The 18,644-nt window shown below is 36.1% G+C and overlaps 3 protein-coding genes across 3 annotated transcripts in view; 1 reads left to right on the forward strand and 2 right to left on the reverse strand.

Moving 5' to 3' along the window:
* The window catches only part of pnt (ETS transcription factor pointed), an 835,053-nt gene extending 832,109 nt beyond the window's left edge, over positions 1-2,944 (reverse strand). The window contains exon 1 of the mRNA XM_069825637.1: positions 2,804-2,944. The gene's annotated coding sequence lies outside the window, so the exon portion shown is untranslated. The remainder of the gene's footprint in view (positions 1-2,803) is intronic.
* An 86-nt stretch (positions 2,945-3,030) lies between these two features.
* ATPsynCF6 (ATP synthase, coupling factor 6) lies at positions 3,031-5,915 on the forward strand. The gene is made up of 4 exons (XM_069825642.1): positions 3,031-3,300; positions 3,703-3,855; positions 4,719-4,855; positions 5,738-5,915. The coding sequence occupies exons 2-4, from the start codon at positions 3,704-3,706 to the stop codon at positions 5,770-5,772; spliced, it is 324 nt and encodes a 107-aa protein (XP_069681743.1). The 5' UTR covers positions 3,031-3,300; position 3,703; the 3' UTR covers positions 5,773-5,915.
* A 6,350-nt stretch (positions 5,916-12,265) lies between these two features.
* The window catches only part of PolE1 (DNA polymerase epsilon catalytic subunit 1), a 60,320-nt gene continuing 53,941 nt past the window's right edge, over positions 12,266-18,644 (reverse strand). The window contains exons 31-34 of the mRNA XM_069825633.1: positions 18,057-18,204; positions 17,150-17,361; positions 14,996-15,128; positions 12,266-14,799 (exon numbers count right to left, since the gene is read on the reverse strand). Of these exons, the coding sequence (XP_069681734.1) occupies positions 14,617-14,799; positions 14,996-15,128; positions 17,150-17,361; positions 18,057-18,204 (676 nt within the window). The 3' untranslated portion in view covers positions 12,266-14,616. The remainder of the gene's footprint in view (positions 14,800-14,995; positions 15,129-17,149; positions 17,362-18,056; positions 18,205-18,644) is intronic.

An 18,644-nucleotide genomic window follows, 5' to 3' on the forward strand; every position in this document is an offset into this window, starting at 1 on the left:
AGGAAATCAACTCTACCCGATGTTATGATGGCTAAATAGCAGTGACGTGCGGGGCACGGCAACAAGGTTCTTGAGGTTTCCTCCTCCTATTTTGTAAAGGAAGAGCTTTTCTTCTGAGAAAGGCTATCAAATCATTAATTTCTCCGTATATCTGGTCTTTGAGTTAACTTCTACAGACTGGAATCTCTAACAGAAGAGCCTGAAATTCTTCTGCATTATTTTTCTTCTTTCTTATTTATCAATTTTTGTTCAAGGACAGCATATATCTCGGTCAGTCTACTTATGTCCCAGGCACTACAGCGAATTTAAAAAACACACGAAAATACCTTTGATTTATAGTATGGATTAGTAGAAGCTCGATGTGATCACTGGAAGAGCTGTAAGCCCCCAACACGCCCTAAATACGTACCTTATATAAGAAAATCGTCGTGCGTGAACGAAGAATACCGCTATATTTCTTTAATGTAACAATGGGTTTCAGTGTTACCAACATAGTAATAATACTACACACCTAATCAAACCTAACCTAATCTTTCTCATAATACTACACACCTAATCAAGCCTAACCTAACCTGTCACATAATACTGCACACCTGTAGTAACATTCCTCACATTTAGTATCATTTCGTTTTCATGTAACTTATTGCCAGTTCTGTCAATCGTGTCGGTTTCCAGCTAGTGGAAGTGGATCGTATTAATACTACAAATTCCAAGAAGAAACTGTGTTATCAGTTCGGAAGCTGGCGAATAGGGGCGTGGTTTCAAGTAGCATTGGAGTGAGTAACAGTCGATGCATTCCTTTTGCATTCTTCACAGGGTCGGTAAGGTGAGTCCCGTATAATAGCTTGCACTGCACGAAATCGGAACCATTATATGGCTGGTAATTAAATGTGGAAATTATTTGCAAGATGATGAACCTAGAGGACCCTAACACTATGTATTTCTCACCGCTAGTTGTAGATGTTCATTTTAAAGTACAATTTACCGTTTACATGTAAAGACAACTTATGGAGGCAGGAGATACAGCTGCCATGTTTCCTTGATCTCGGAAGATGTGGACGTAAATGGTTAGCATAAGGATTCGGCCGTCTTTATTCCTGTTTTCATAAAGTACTAACGTAGAGATTCATAATTGTAAGCTTCAGTTATCGAACTGGAGGGTCTCCAGATATTTCATCAACCTTCTATTAGTGACGGTTGTGAAGTGTGGAGTAGTAATTCTACTTTATTTAGGCCTAACCCTTATCTTGGCAAAGCTTCATTTCTCACACTAGTTTATTAAACATTATCAGACCGTAAAGAAAACAACTATCGCAATGTCCATATTTTTATATGTTACACAATATTATAGTATTGTGAAATTTTAATTTTCCTACCAATTTTTTTCTATTGTTCTATTAAAATTAGGATACATTGTCAATTTAAGGGTTAATGGCGTTACATTAGTTATTCGGTGCCGATTAATAAGGGAGAGAGATAGCCAACACAGTTGCCTGGAGCCATCTATCAATGACTGGTCCTTTTACGTGCCGAAAATCTAAAACACGGGCCTCCCAGTTTTACCTCTCTTCCGGAGGATGTCATGCTAAGGATTTTATCACCTTCTGAAATTCATTGTCCTCAGACGGATTCGAACCCACGAACTTCGGATCCATGAATTGTCACCAAAGCGTGACTGATTGCAAGTCAACAGTGGGGAACCAATAGTGACGTCACTGTCAAACATATTGCAGATATCAGATTCCCAAACAGCACAAGAATATTAGCAATACGTTTGGACGTGAAACACGGTCTACAGCATCAACAAGGAGTTCCCAGGTTCTCCTACAGAATCTAGCTTATTCAGAGTATTAAAAATAGGTATACTACCTTTAGAAATGAAATAAAACACGCGTCATCCAAAATTACGGCATCTAAAACCCCTTAAAATAGAATTACTGGCTTTTCAGATGAAGTTTTATCTTAATATACTCTTAGTTATATTTTCGGAGTTCAACGGAACTTGTAGGAAGTAAGTGAAGATGTCTCCCAGATAAAAACATAGGGAATGTCCCTTGTTTTGTATTCATGCCATGTTGTCTCAAGCACCATGCTAACCACATGCCCAAGAAGTATCGCTGTTAGTGATAATTGGAAATCCTCAATACGAACGGAACAAGTAAAAAAAGCACAAACCTTGAAAGAGGATGGTGATGGTGTTAATGATGTCGATGATGGAGGAGGAGGATGAGTGCGATATATTCTTAATGCTATACGTTACCTATAAACCAGCAGAGATCAATTCGTGGAAAAATAAAATGTAACTTACGTAAAAGAACGAACTAAATACGTACTAGCACGGAAATTATTCTAAAACTGTTTAAAACCAACAGACACAAAGTGACAGACAAGTGTATATTTATATCAGAACATTACCATGTAAGTTATTAAGACAAATTAAACTAGCCTATATCTTTATATCTAAATTAACTTGTACATGAAAGCCAAGGATTGTTACACATTAATTATTGTATTTACATATTATTATTAAATGACATCTAGGGTCTATATGATAGCGCGCATTTGTTTACATTTCAATGTAAATAAGATTAAACGATTTGTGTACTTCGCACAGTTTGTAAACACTGCAATTGCGCCTTCACCAAGGAATTTTTGCGCATAGCACATTGCACCCTACACATCGCAAGACACCACGCTGTCCAACAATTTGAAATTGAAATAACCCTCCCACTTCAGATCCCATACACCCCGTTACAAAAACATCTCCACAACACAGTACCAGACACTGCTATTTCGTACTTACCACGCCAATTTGTGTCTTTAAAGGTGAAGCGAACTTTGTTCTCACTGTACTTGTAAAATCTTTATGTAAATTCGTAATGTTTTTATGTTTTTTAGCAGGACGATAACAACAGCACACCGCACTCACACACACTCTCCGGGTAGTAATGTGAACAACATAAAGCCCCAAAGATTATGGCTGCCAAACTCAATGAATGAATGAAAACATGGCACACGATTGGTCGGATGTCCCATGCTTCTTGTGACGTATGAATGGAGCCAGCACAGAGCCAGTTTAGTATCACGATTCAAATGAAGTCCAATTCATTTATATTACGTGAGTGAATAAGATAATACAAGCAGTAATTCTAAACTTAATATTTATGTCTCAAAACTGCATCCAACAGTTCTTAGTCACTAATGTATCATGAACTAAAATACACATAATTTGTATAATTCAGTGTGAACGTCCTTCCGCCATATTGGATTCAGCAGCTGATTGAGAGAGAACACCGCAAGGTGAAATAATTTAATATTACAGTGAAATTCAGCAAGATTTTATTATATTTTTTATATAGCGCGATTGTTGCTTTTTTTGAGTGCATGTAGATGATATTTTGATATATATAAAGCGTTCTTAATATGTGTATAAGAATAGATCCCATGTTGGAATTCAAATCTTTTAAATAGGCTGTCTAGTTGAGATTACATGAAAATAATACGTGTATATTCATATTTCATGATCTGCTTTAGAAGCGTGCTGCATCAAGAATGCTTGTTTTCAAACTGAATTATATATTTTTATTACTGAAATTTAAGGATTACCATACATGAAATATGAAGTTCTAGTTTGTTCTAATCTTAGTTTATATTTTTTTTATATCTGCTTTACTGATTAAGAACTTAATTCATTATTTGTAGGATGCTGGTTTCTCAACTTCTATCAAATGGAAAACAAGTTCGTCTCATTCTGAGGCGAAATATTGGAATATGCGCTCCAGTTTTGCAAAAAGCAAGCGACCCAATTCAGCAGCTTTTCATCGATAAAATTCGTGAATATGCCAAGAAAAGCAGGTGAATTATATTGCATAAAGATATTATAACATTTATTGCACTCTAACTATAATAATGGCAGTGTGAATAGTTTCTAAGTTGGACACATTACTACACGAAATAAAAATGATTAGGCTTAATAATCATCCTGTGCGCTACATCCCAAAGGGGCCAAGAGCGATTTATGATATTTTTATTAAACATTTAAAACAATGTGACAACAGTTACAAATTATTTTATGACAATTAAGATCATTGTAGGAATTAATTCAGCCTGCCACACATTTATATGTATGTGTAGCATTAGTAAGATTAAATATTTACCTGCATGATTCTCCAACTGCTTTGCCTGGAACATAATTTCTTTTGTAATTTCGATAAGGCAGTTCTTTTGTATGGGCTACCTTTATCTTGTTTTGCTCGTAATTTGCACTGTTGTTCTTTCTCAAATAAAACACAGTGGACACTCAAACGATTTGCGCAGCCAGAAATAATGAAGAATTATTACACATTAGCCGGGTCTGTATGTGTTCTATACCGCCAAAAGTATATACGAGAACAGGTTTACCAATATTGGCTAATATGCATACACGGGGAGTCCGCGCGAATATGAGGGGAAAATTTCAGTATACGGATTCCTGACAATTATATCTTGAAATACTAAAAAGAGCAGATTTGCCTGTGTTTGTCGAATGTGCATCATCATGCTTACGAAAAGACAGTTTTCAGTGCCATTAATTTATTTTGTGTGCACAAGGTTGGAATTCTGAAGTGAGAGGGAAAGGAAGGAATCCGTGTTCTGAAATTTATCCATCGCTCCTCTCTTTCCACAATATAGGGAGTTTTCCCCATTATTATCAACAATGCGGATTTTTCGTGTTTTAGTGGTGCAGGTGGAAAACTTGTAGAGCCCACACCTGAAATTCAACGAGAACTTGCTGCAGAATTAGAGAAGGTAGCGAAACAGTTTGGTGGAGGCGAAGGCGTAGATATGACATCATTTCCTTCATTCAAATTCACAGGTGAGTTATTAGGTGTTTTTTTTTTCAGACTGGCAAAAATAAGAACATTTTTTTTTTGCGTAGTCCTGACTAATTTAAATTAATGCAAGGTGTATTCTGTAAACAATTTGACAGGCATATATACATATATATCCACAGTCTAGTATATACAGTCACGAAGCTTGAGTTGTGAAGGTGCTAGGAACAATAGACTGTGCGGGTACTATTTCGCATTGTCTGTAATGAGGCGATATTAGCGATCCTAGTGGTTAGCAACTATCTATGAATGCATATTTACTATGTATTGAGCTTCGTAACTGTATATACTAGACTGTGCGCTCTCTCTCTCTCTCTCACACACACAGAATGGGCTCATTTAATTCAACATTAATTTATAGGATTTTTTTTAATGGATATTCGTGACATCGCAGATTGTTCCAGTGTTAGTGATAGCTTTTAATTTTAAGAAAGATTTCATGAAATAAATGAGAGGAATATTTATACAGTCTACCCATGCCCACACATTGAACACGAGTTTCTTGTACCATTAAGTTTGTACACTGAGAACAATATTATAGGCATTTAAATGTTAATATTATTACTAATTTCAAATGCAAATTTTGATAACTGAAAATGGTATTTTAAGTCCACATCTTCGTAATGTGAGACATCAATTGTGTTCTGAATTTGGGCCTTTGGCATCTAAGCACTACATGGGGCAACCATTAAAAAATCTAACATTTACAATCCATCACTATTCTGATAAGTTTGATGAGTACTGATGAACTTACTGTAAGAGCGATTTTATGAAAGTGTTATGTCGAATTAAAAAAAAAATGTGTTCAGTGTACTTACTTTTATGTTAAAAAAATGTTTGAAACTGAAATTTTTTCTTCATTTCAGAACCACAAATCGACTCTATCAACATGGAGAAGTAATTGACCATTAGTGTGTTTGTGGCGTTTGAGAAAGCAGTAGTTATTTCATTGTGTACAAAGGACAGTTAATTTTTATTTAAATGTGATATTATATTGTGAAAACTTAATTCCAACTATTAAACACAAAGTTTCTGAAATATACAGCAATTGAGTTTCTTTTAATTGGTGTGGTAAGTAGAATATTGAGAGAATGTTGTTCAACATTAGTGAGAATTGAAATTAGATGTAAACTAGTTACATAAAGTGCAAAATATAAATACAAGCTATTTATTATGCTGATTACCAATGCTTTACACATTAGAAAATGTGACTGGAAGCAAGTCGTACACTTAGGAACAAAAAGAGATATTACTTGGGGGGGGGGGGGAACTGAATGGGGTAGAAACAAATAGAATAAAAACAGAGATTTATATAAAGGCATAAAGGATATCAAGCAGGGGTAAATATGATCAAGGATGAGAATAGTGACTTGCTTACAGATTCTCATTCCATCCTGAATGATGGAAGAATTATTTTGGGCAACTACTAAATGTACATAAGCCAAATAGAAATGATCGGAACAATATTCAAATACAAACTGCTGAGCCATTTATACTCGAAACTGCGATAGAAAAGCTGAAAAAGTACAAGTCTCCAGGTATTGGTCAAATTCCAGCAGAATTAAGAATTAATACAAGAAAGTGGAAACGCATTATCTAGTGAAATTTATAAGCTTATACTTGCTATTTGGGAAAAGGAAATTGTACCAGAACAATGAAAGGAGTCTATAATTTTACCTGCCTTTAAGAAGGGGGAAAAGACTTACTGCAGTAACTTTCGAGGAATATCACTCTTATTGATGTCATACAAATTTTTGTTCAATATATATTTTTTTTTGGAGAAAATTTAACTCTTTATGTAGATGAAATTATTGGGGATCATCATTGTGGTTTTAGGCGCAATAGATCGAATATTGATCAGATTTTTTCTATTCAACAGATAATTAAGAAAAATGGGAGTATAAAGGCACAGTACATCAGTTATTCATAGATTTCAAAAAGACATATGACTCGATTAAGAGAGAAGTTTTATATAATATTACTGAATTTGGTATTCTCAAGAAACTAGTTTAATTGAAATGTGTAGAGGCAAGTCTCTGTTGGATGCTTTTCCAGTTCATTGCAGCTTAAAGCGAGGAGATGCACTGTCACCTTTACTTTTTAACTTTGCTCTAGAACAGTGGTTCCCAAACTCTTTTCCCTTTCGACTCGAAAAAAGATTCACAGATACTCAAATTTAATTTAATCGCTATATTAATATATTGTAGGTATAAATTTATTATACTTACTTACTGGCTTTTAAGGAACCCGGAGGTTCATTGCCGCCCTCACATAAGCCCGCCATCGGTCCCTATCCTGAGCAAAATTAATCCATTCTCTATCATCATATCCCACCTCCCTCAAATCCATTTTAATATTATCTTCCCACCTACGTCTCGGCCTCCCTAAAGGTATAAATTTATTATACCTCCATATTTATATTTTGTATGTATTTAACATCGACAATATGTCTACAACTGAATTAATTACCATGCATAGCCATGAGTTCATGAATGTGCAGTAGTATTAATTATAAACTAAGTGTTTTTTTTTTTTCAGTAATTACATGCATTATAAAAATTTACCTTACTTTGGAAACCACTGCTCTAGAATATGCCATTAGGAAAATCCAGGAAAACAGACAGGGTTTGGAATTTAACGAGTTACATCAACTGCTTGTTTATGCAGATGACGTGAATATGTTAAGAGAAAATCTACAAACGATTAGGGAAAACAGAAATTTTACTTGAAGCAAGTAAGGAGATAGGTTTGATAGTAAACCCCGAAAAAAACAAAGTATATGATTATGTCTCGTGACCAGAACACGAAATGGAAATATCCATCAATCTTCTTAATGTATCCAGCTGTTTGCTGACAACATAAAGTCCACTGTAGTCTATTCAGTTGTTTTTCACGAGAATGAGGGGCATTTACGAAATGGAAATAAAAAAAATTGCAAATTTATTCTTTGAAAATATGAAAAAATTCAAGTACCTTGAATCAACAGTAACAAATATAAATGACACTTGCAAGGAAATTAAATGCAGAATAAGTATGGGAAATGCCTGTTATTATTCGGTTGAGAAGTTTTTATCATCCAGTCTGTCCTCGAAAAAGCTGAAAATTTGGAATTTATGAAACAGTTATATTACCGGTTGTTCTGTATGGCTGTGAAACTGGGACTCTCACTTTGAGAAACAGAGGCTAAGGGTGTTAGAGAATAAGGTGCTTAGAAAAATATTTGGGGCTAAGAGGGATGAAGTTACAAGAGAATGGAGTTATACAATGTAGAACTGCATGCATTGTATTCTTCACGTAACATAATTATGAACATTACATCCAGAAGTTTGAGATGAGTAGGACATGTAGCACGTATGGGTGAATCCAGAAATGTATATAGTCTATTAGAAGACCTTTGGAGAGGCCAAGATGTAAATGGGAGGATAATAAAATGGATTTGAGGGAGGTGGGATATGATGCTAGGGACTGGATTAATCTTGCTCAGGATAGGGACCGATGTGACTGACTGAGTGGCGGAAATACTCCAGGTAAGGTAACTTAATGACCTCATATTGAAACCTCTTCTTAAATACGCACATAGATCTCCACAGCAGAGAGAAAAGTACAGTAGAACTATATATATATAAAAAAAATCAACTGCCTATATACAGTAGTCGGACCATCGGATCTGTGCCCCCGTAAGATTGAGAACTGAACCTTAATTCCTTCTCAGCCTCGGTAATTCATTTCTCTCCCTGCATTCCTATCTCTCTCTTTTCTAGCTCTCTCCCTTTCTGTCCCCCACTACTGACAATTTTGGCCTTCTTGCGGGACAGTTTACAATATTTGCACTTGCAGTCCAGTGTTGTCATCTCAACATGAATACTATAGCATGGAGTGGCGAAAGAAATATTATTAAGCAAGTACGTAATAGCATTTTGCGATGAAGAGAAACAAACAGGTCAATATGTTTCCTATAAATCAGGCAACGGAAAGAGCAACTGATATCACAGGTGAGGCTTATTTTATTTCAATTGATTACGTATTAAAATTACTTAACTAATACTAATAATACAACATTTTATGTAATTTATATAGACAGATCAGAACTCCTAATAAAGAAAATCAGGAGAGAGGGAGTCTGTGCAGGAGGTGAAAAGCTAGAATCACCAGAGAAGAACAGACCAAGGGAACTTTTAATTATTGTAGATGATATGAACCGATGTATTTTAAGAAGAAAGATACAAGAATATTATACCGTTCAGAAAGAAGTTTCAACATTGAAGAAATTACTGAAGCTTGCGAGAGAAGTAATAATTTCCAAGGTTGGAGAGAAAAACTAAGGAAAGTGATTCGAGACATGGGATTTAGGTTTAAAAATGTAGAAATACAAGATGTATTTTGATTGAAAGAAATAATATTGTAGCATGGAGGACCAGTTATTTATGACACCGTTTGACGGAAGTTTGGCAACATCCCTATTCGGCAAGGTTCGTGTCCTGCTGTTTAACGTGGTGGGAGGAAAGCGGGTGGAATGGAGTGAGTACAGGCGTTAACTTTTCCAAGAACGACGACAGCGCTGAAGGGGCACAGATCCGATGGTCCGACAATACTAATTATAAGGGCGTGAAACATACTTGGAAAATTACATTAAGAAACAATGATGACTGAATTGCCATTCTCCCTGACACTCTACCCTTTCACTTGACATGCAAGGAAAGGTGTGGTGTAGCCATTGTGCCATCTGAATGAACAATATCTATTCTGGGGGCTAAAAGCTTTCGATTCAGTTTCACTACTTTACAGCTATGGACAGGCATTTTTTATACTTGTCTATACTGTGGGCAACTATTTGCGCAGGTTGAAGAGACGTTCCGATATAAGTTACTACCATTTCACTTATGTTGTTGTTGTTGTTTTCTAATGCCAGGCGTTTGACAATAAAGTCATTTGACCTCTTGCACTCCAATATTTTTCAAAGATATTATCATGGTCAGCCACTGAAGCACAGATTTTGAAGTGTTCCAAATCCATTTCTTGGTTTGAGTTGCACAATGGGCAGTTAGGGGACTGATATATTCCAATTCTATGCAGATAGTGAAAATGGCGAGTTGTAGCCGATTTAAGTGAACACCATATTTTAACGTTTTGGTGGCTACTTCATTCACACACAACCCCCAGAATGTCTGGAGGACCACACCTGCTATTGGTCGACGGGTCCATTGGACCTAGCTGGGAGATCTTGTTGATCACCAGCTTTCCCTCCTTAAGCCACTGGAGGACGATTTTAGTGCCATAGCAGGTCAGCACTAGGAACAGAAAGTAGAAAGAGAAGGAAGGAAAGTGAAATGAACCCCTAGGCCTCGAATGCTCTAATGCTGTCGGGGGCCTAAGAAAGTAAGAGTTCAGTCAGAGGACTGGATAGGAAAGGGTAAAGAGGGAATTAGGTATTGAGTAGAGGAAAATTATATCAAATTCAGTCATTAACTCATCAAGCTGACCAGTGCTAATTGATGAGTAGCCCCTCCCTTTAGTTCAGCTCGTAAAATCATGCTTACTAACAGCTGCACCACGGGAAGGTAGGGATGGGACATTGGGTATTTGTCCAGGTTGGTTCCTTAAGGCCTTCAATGGGAAGGATTAATGGCTCCCCCCCCCCTCCCCTGTATCCGATAGATACCCTTTTGCAGCCGCATTTCACTTATGAGTAGTATTATCTTCATCTTCTCTTCTTCGAATAAGTAAAATATTTCTTCTCAGTTAGTCCTATTAATTTGTCCACTGTTTGGTCTATCCACAGGCATTAAACAGGCAACCCGAAGTCAAGTGCAAACCCGAATAAGTTGCACGGTTTATCCCTTGAAATTCTCGGAAGCCAAAGAGTAGTTCCCAGATTCCACTCACCTCAGGAAAATGAAGCAACATATTGTTGTGCCTCGAAAACTCGCTATGTGACATTTTGGTCAAGAATGAATTATGTGGCGCAAAAAAGCTGTTCGGAATCGTCCCTTATAATCCAGTATGTGAATACTCAATGGTTTCGCTTGTATAATGGAAAAATGAAAATTGCTTTCTATAACCACTCTGAAAATATGTTAGGTTTTTCCTTCTGAAAAGTTTTGGTTTTTGTACATTGCGGTTTTTTGAGGCGTAACGACGATATGTGGGACAGTTTCTTCTTTCATCCCACATGGTATCATCAATGTTATATATGAAGCTATAATTTGTGGATGTCTCTTCACGTGACAGCAATGTTTTCAATAAGGGATTTGGCCTGTCTCATTGTATTTCCATGTTTCTGGATTTCTTAAGATCTTCCTTCAGTGCTCTTAATCCAAAACATCATCCTCTTTGTTCCTCACACACGATAGGTTTGTCATTTGGCATAGACTGTTCCTACACTTTTCAACCAGTCTGAATATAGGGCACCCAAAGCCAGAACAAATTTAGTTATTTGTGTTTCTATGTTTCCATTGCATAGGGCTAAATTTTCATAGAGAAATTGTTGCATGTAATCCACTGAAACAGAGATCCTATACTCTTCTTCTCCAGTAATTTGAATTCCTATTCAAATTCTTGACCATCTCTCGTTTCAACTGTTCCACCTCTCCAAGGACTATGAGGATGACTTTTTTCTGTGTGCTGGGAGTGACCAATATGAAAATGCACTTCTGACATTTCCAGGCCATTGCAGTGACTTTTCTTCTTGCCGGCCTCGAACTTTCTCTCCGGAGTCACACCATTTGTAACTCAATTTCTGAAATCTACAACTTTTATTTGAACTGCATTAATACAGCTGTTTCTCATGTCCAGCTTTCTCACTGTAAGTTAAAATACACACCATCATTATATGCATATTATTAAATCTCATTTAACATACTAATAGCACTTTGATCACAGTGTTTTCAATCTTGCTAACATATAAAAGTATCTATAGTGGACCCAAATATTTAAAATATCCAACTGTTTTAACAAATTTTCAAATTTATAAGAACTCAGCAGATAGGTTTCAATTGAAAAAATAGCACAACTAGATAGAAGAACTTATTATATGTACAAGTAGAATATCTAACAGGATATAGACTGTGCCATTGGAGGCTGTTCTTGACTATACCTGCGATGAGATGATGTAGATTTGTTGGAACCTGAGCTCCTGGAGGAAACCTCTATGTTACCTGGACTATAGGCTTGCCCAACACAAGTTATAAATCAGGGGTACATCAGGGATCAAACCCAGGTCCACAGGATTATGAGTCCAGCACTCTAACCACTAAACTATTGTATGGCAAAAGAAAAAGGTGATGTTCATAACTCTGTCCAAAGGAGTAACCTTTCATTAAATGAATTTAAATTATTTGTGGCGAGGAACAATTTGTTATTGAACATTTTGAGGCTTGGTACATGTCTCTCTGATCTCTTATATTACTGTATAAAACAATTATTAATGATTGATACATATCTCATGTCCATTAAATGTAATCTAAAAGTTTTACATTTGTAGTACAGTGAGACTTATTTGATACATTTTGCACTTACGCGTTTTGCAACATTTACTTTTTTTTTTCTGAGATCCCTGCAAAACTTCCATACTTTCCATGTTAATTTATTTCGGATTTATGTTTTTCGTTTTTTACACTTTACAATCAAATTTTAAATCCCAGAAAATATGAAATTCAGAAGTAATGCATGGAAATGGGAATTACCAATTGGGAGGAACTAGCAAAAAACAGAACAGAGTGGAAGCATTTTGTGAAATCGACATGTCCTTTGATTGATTGATTAGGAAATATGAAATATTAAGTATGTGAGTGAACTCGCATCTCACGACTTGATGCACAGAGAGAAGAAAACTAACATTTTAAATGAGGATCCGGCTGCACTGAATACAACTGCTTCAATATTTCTCCAAACTGAGGATATTTTGATGTAAATGAACAAATTATGGAACAGTTATCACAGTTTGAGGGCATGGTATATTTCTTAGGAGCAAACAAAGCAAGCAGTCCAAAATAACTGGCATTTTTACAAAATAATTACATATTATTAAATCATAATATTTCAAACATTACTAAATGTTATTTCAGTTATCGTGGGCTTACAGGAATAAGTTGGTTTCATTGCTTTCCTGTGTAGTTAACCAACTTTTTCCTGTAAGTTGATGTTATACTTTTTTCCTTCAGAACCCCATAAAAATGTATAAATGAAGTTTTACTGTATATCTCATTTTCTGATCATCTATTACCATGCTTTAACAATTTCTCTTTTTTTTTATAGGTTGGCAAATTGATAAATCATGCCCATTACAATTACAAATTTTAATAAAGCCTCTCTTAATACAGTAAAATCCCTTGTATCCGGCCACCCAAATAACTGGCAATACCAAAACAACGGCACTTTTGGCTAGGCTAAAAAAAAAAAATAGCCGTTCATGCGAAAGGGAAGAGTCGGACAAAGATAAATCAGTTATCCGGCACTGGCTTTGTCCCACAGTTGCCGGATACGAGGAATTCTACTGTACAAGACTTCTGATATACAGTATATAATACAATACTGATACCTATTAAACTAATCATTTGAGGGGATCAGAAGCAAAGGTGTACAAGTGACATTTCTAAAGGTGGTCACACGTCGCTACTTTTGCAGCGCTGCAGTACAAAAAACTGCGCAACTCTTGTACTGCGACGTGTGAACAATGGTGCAACCCGAAAAGTAGCGGCTGCCGAACCTGCTGCGCACAGCTTAAAAGTAGTGACGTGTGAACAGGGTTCTCAGGGTTGCAGCCGCAGCATTTTTGATATTGGTTTTGTTGAAACTTTTGCTGCGGTTGCAACCAGTGTTACCACCCAAATGTGCCGATGATACTTTTATTGTTTGGATATATTTTAATGTTAAATGTGATGAAAATAAATTATTTGTAGCAGTTATTAAATACACAACACAGTCTGAGCATAATTGGTGACGATATAATTCATTTTTTAAATTTTCCGTAGAATAGTTCCAAACAGGAGGGTTGCCAACATTGATTACGTGAATATGCTGTTGGTTATCATTTAAGTATATAGGCGTTTTTAAAAGCTTTATAGTAAAAATAATGTCAATTTCTGAATACTAGATACGACAGAAAAGCAAATAATAGATAAGGAAGCTTTCACATGAATTTCTTAATAATGCGAACATAACCACAAAATGTATATTGAGAAGTCAACACCAAGATGGAAACCTGCAACATGAATGCAGCTGCAAAAGTAGCGCCTTGTGTGAACAGACTCGCAACCTCCAGTTGCAACTTTTGCAGCTGCAGTACAAAAGTTGTGCAGCAAAAGTAGCGATGTGTGACCGTACCTTTAGAACATGAGTGAAGTGTATCCAAGGCAAGCTAAAAGATTTAAAATTTCAGTAGCAAAGGGATACATCTTTTAACCACATCATACACTAAAATTGAAATAAAAATTTCACAGAATTTACAAAATCTTAAGTACTTTCAACCACATTTTCTCACAAATAACTTAAGTGCACTTATACCCCTTTGCTTCTGACCCCCTCATTTTACATGATATGAAGAATACGGAAGAAGCCCAGAAAAATATGTAATACTGAAAACTGTAGTAAATGAAGACGAAATATGGGAAGGTTTTCAGTCTTAATCAATAATGTTAAAATAAGAATACATTGTGAAATGTTATTCTAAACTTTCGGATATAAACTGTTCATCTGCTGAGAAATAAAAAGTCATGAGATGATCACATGGCTTGTGACTGACCTGTTGTCACGTTATTAAGCCAGGGTTCATCTGTATGTTGAACTCGACTGCCTCCAGCAGTGTTGGCATCTTGTAGTGCTTGGCAATGCCACGGAATATCTTGAGGTGCACAGCCAAGTCATGCCTGGAGATTAGTGTCTGAAACTCCCCTGTGCAGCGGCAGTACTCTGTCATGTTCTCCAGCTTGATCTGCGAAAAAATTCAAGCAAATGCAATCTAACTAAAAATTCACGTGATTTTCTGAAACCTAACAACCAAAAATTATCAATAACATTCTATTAAACAACTTACAACATCAAAAAAGCTGTGACATGTTGACAAAAAAAAAAATTATAGGCAGACAAGAAGGCAGTAAAAATGCTTGATATTAAACTCAAATTCTCACCTGTAAACATTTCTTGCACTGCAAATCCTGTAGCGTGTATGCCATGGCCTTCCTATGCATGGTGTCCAAGAGAAGGTACTCAATCTCACCATTATCATAGCTGGTCTGGCAGAGTGGACACTGCCACATAGGGCTGATCAACAAATATCCCTCATTAAGTACACACAAATACATTTTATTTATTTGAAATCATTAACTTTCTAAGTACACTTGGGTCAAGTCTAGTAAAAATCTATAGTCCATCTAACTTAAGGCCCATTCTTAACATACAATAAATAATAAAATACTTAAGATATGAGCCATTGAGAGCAGAAGTGGTGTAAATTAAAATTGGGTAATGAGGTTTAAAGTAAAAATTCTGTAAAATACAGCGCAAAGTAGCAATAAATATGTCCTTCGTGCTATCCACTGACTACTAATAGTTTAAATAAAATGAATATTACTTGCTACTTTGCACTATATTTTACAGAATGTTTACTTTGATCCTCATTACCCATTTTTGACTTACACCACTTCTGCTCTGAACGGCTCATATGTTACATAAGGCCATTTGTTAATATAATATATGGGATAATCCAGTGGTATCAATGGGGATGAGGGAAGGGGAATTCTGTACTCTGTGAGCTTCATCAGTAAATTTATTGTTAAATATGAGAGCACTGACTTGGGCATTTGTTCAATTATGCTTGGCTAATTAATGGAGTGGTGACAAATTATAGCAATGTATGAGTGACACTAACAAATACAGCAATTAAAACAGTTCAATTGTTGCACTGTGGTAGCAATCTCATGTATTGTGTTAAAGCTAAATTCTATATATATTCTATAAAATTCTCAGGTGCCACATAAAAATTCTGACACCCGGGATTTGTCTATCACTGGTTGTACCAGTAATGAAATTTTCGTTAAACCGAAATTGATCAAATTTGCCCATAAGTTATAATTGAATAGGTCCAGTATTTATTCATAACAATCATAATAAACATCTAGTATATATATATATATGTTGTTGTTGTTTTCTAATGCCAGGCGTTTGACAATAGTCATTTCACCTCTTGCACTCCAATATTTTTCAAAGATATTATCATGACCAGCCACTGAGGCACAGATTTTGAGGTGTTCCGAATCCATTTCATGGTTTGAGTTGCACAATGGACAGTTAGGGGACTGATATATTCCAATTCTATGCAGGTGTTTGGCCAAACAATCATGGCCTGTTGCCAATCTAAATGCAGCTACAGACGATTTTCGTGGTAAATCGGGAATTAACTGTGGATTTTGATGCAGAGAGTTCCATTTTTTCTCTTGAGATTGTGTTATCAAATTTTGTTTGTTAAAGTCTAAGTATGTATATTTAATAAATCTTTTTACAGAGTAATACGTAGATTTAGTAACAGGTCTGTAAGTAGCAGTGCTGCCCTTCTTTGCTAAAGCATCTGCATTCTCGTTTCCCAGAATTCCACAATGGGATGGTATCCATTGGAATACAATTCTTTTATTGAGTAATATTAATTGAGAGAGCATTTTAGTTGTTTCTGTCTGCTGTTTGAGATGAAGGTGTGTGTTTAGAAACTATTGATAGAATAGCTGCTTTGGAGCTGAGCTTAAAAATACTGTCTTCTTAAAAAATATCAGTAGTTTATATAGAATTAATATTTTAAGTGTGTAAATACAATGAATACTTTAATTCTTTAACTTGTGTAAAAAAAAAAAAACGATAGACGTGAATAGCAAACTAAGAGAAATGTTAAAAGTAGTTTTTTTATATGTTAATACTATCTGTCCCCAAAATTGTGAAAAAAAATTGGTAAGCTTAATATAAGGAAGTTGATGGTGCTATAATTACTTCAATTTCTTTTTTTCTAAGAAGGATTAAGCCATTTGTCCTATTCTGTCCACATTTGTGTGAAGATCATGAGCCAACATTAAGTACACACAAGTAGGACGACTCAATGATCACGTGGTCAGGATGGCACAAGACAACATAGCATATACAGCATATAGTATAAATATAGTATAAAAATCATCCTTAAATATGGAAGTAAAATCTCGGTTACAAAATAAACAAATTCTGTGAGACCAGTTAAAATAGGACGAGATGAACACTTAGTGACATGGTTAGAACTTGGATAGCCAGTAAATCAAACTGCTTGCCTGTCATTCTCAATAGCTCTGTGATTGTCCTTGCAGAGGTCTATGTCTCGGCAGTGGTTGCAGGCCTTGCAAATGACCTCAGGCAGGACAAAGGAGACACAGGGGTCACGCCAGATTGCCTCGTCACTGAAGTCTCCAACTCTGATGAGGCGCAGCATGTTACGACGGACCTTTGTCACTTCCTCTTCCACACTTGAGTCGAGTGACAACACCTGCAATCAATTTTCAAAGATATCAAACTAAATGTAATAAATTCAGAAAATATGTAACACTGTGAAAAGGACCTTTCACACTAACAATAAATTAATTTATTTTTAAATTATGGTTTATTTAACGTTGCTTGCAACTGCCAAGGTTATATCAGCGTAGCCGGCATGCTGGAATTTTGTCCTGCAGGAGTTATTTTACATGCTAGTAAATCTACTGACATGAGCCGTCGACCTGGGCCAGCATCGAACCCACAATCTCGAGCACAGAAGGCCAGTGCTATACCGACTACACTCAGGCCGACAATAAATTAAATCTTATAAAGTGATGGCTCTACAGCAGTTGCAGAGCTGATCTACCACAGATCTCAATGAAGATATAACTCTAGAACCGTCACCACAATAAGACAGACTATGCACCATTCCAAAAAAAAGTGGAGAACAATCATCTCTTCTCACTAGCAAAACTGAATTAATCAATATCCAGTCCGAACCAGCCTCATGGGCTAGTGCTCAGAGCTTCTGATTACAGTTCATGAGGTCCCAGGTTCGATTTCCGGTTAGAACCAAGGAATTTTTCCTTAAAGGGGAATGTTCCTGTGTTCGTCCATGGTCTGGAAATTAGGTTAGACTTAGGTTTAAGACCTCTTCTGGCACTTCATAACCATCCTATCATAATATCGGGAGAGTGTAGTCCTTACCTTGCAGACAGTCTTTACAAATTCTAGGGCGACTTTCTCCAAATTCTTATGTGAGTCATCTACCCATGGCAAATCATCATCATCTTCTTGTTCTTTTTCTAGATTCTTCGCTTGTTTCAGTGCCTTCATATGTACTGTCTCTGTCATCCTGAGAAGATATAAAGGTGGAAATCACATTTTCTGCACCAATATCAATATAGTATAAAAGCTATAAAAATAGATTTGTATGTTCTTATCAGTGATCTCCTTCAATTCTAGAGTCAGCATATCTAACAGAAATAAAACAAGTGACTCACATGAAAGAAAAATAAGATTCCAATGGGTACCTTGACATGTGGGGTTGAAAGGCAGATCCAAGTCAACTAGAGTTCAGTTCTGACAGGTAGTGCAGTGAACAGGAATTATAAAGAATGGACAATGAGCGAATTTCCTGGTATGTTTTCCTGCACACATATGCTCTCTTTGCGTATAATTCCAATTTCGAATGCTAGAGGTAAGTGTAATTGAGCACCTACGAATGGTGGAACAGCAATCCTGACTCGTTAGCAAGTCTTCTGAAGATATGCAATACCAATTCTATGTAAATGT

Source organism: Periplaneta americana, chromosome 5 (assembly GCF_040183065.1).
Source record: "Periplaneta americana isolate PAMFEO1 chromosome 5, P.americana_PAMFEO1_priV1, whole genome shotgun sequence".
Classification (NCBI taxonomy): Eukaryota; Metazoa; Arthropoda; class Insecta; order Blattodea; family Blattidae; genus Periplaneta; species Periplaneta americana.

Bases quoted from the DNA above. Each gene is read 5' to 3' on its own strand.
- ATPsynCF6 (XM_069825642.1), top strand. From the start codon at position 3,704: ATGCTGGTTTCTCAACTTCTATCAAATGGAAAACAAGTTCGTCTCATT. The intron at 3,856-4,718 runs GTGAATTATATT...TTCGTGTTTTAG, and splicing joins GAATATGCCAAGAAAAGCAG to TGGTGCAGGTGGAAAACTTG. The intron at 4,856-5,737 runs GTGAGTTATTAG...TCTTCATTTCAG, and splicing joins TCCTTCATTCAAATTCACAG to AACCACAAATCGACTCTATC.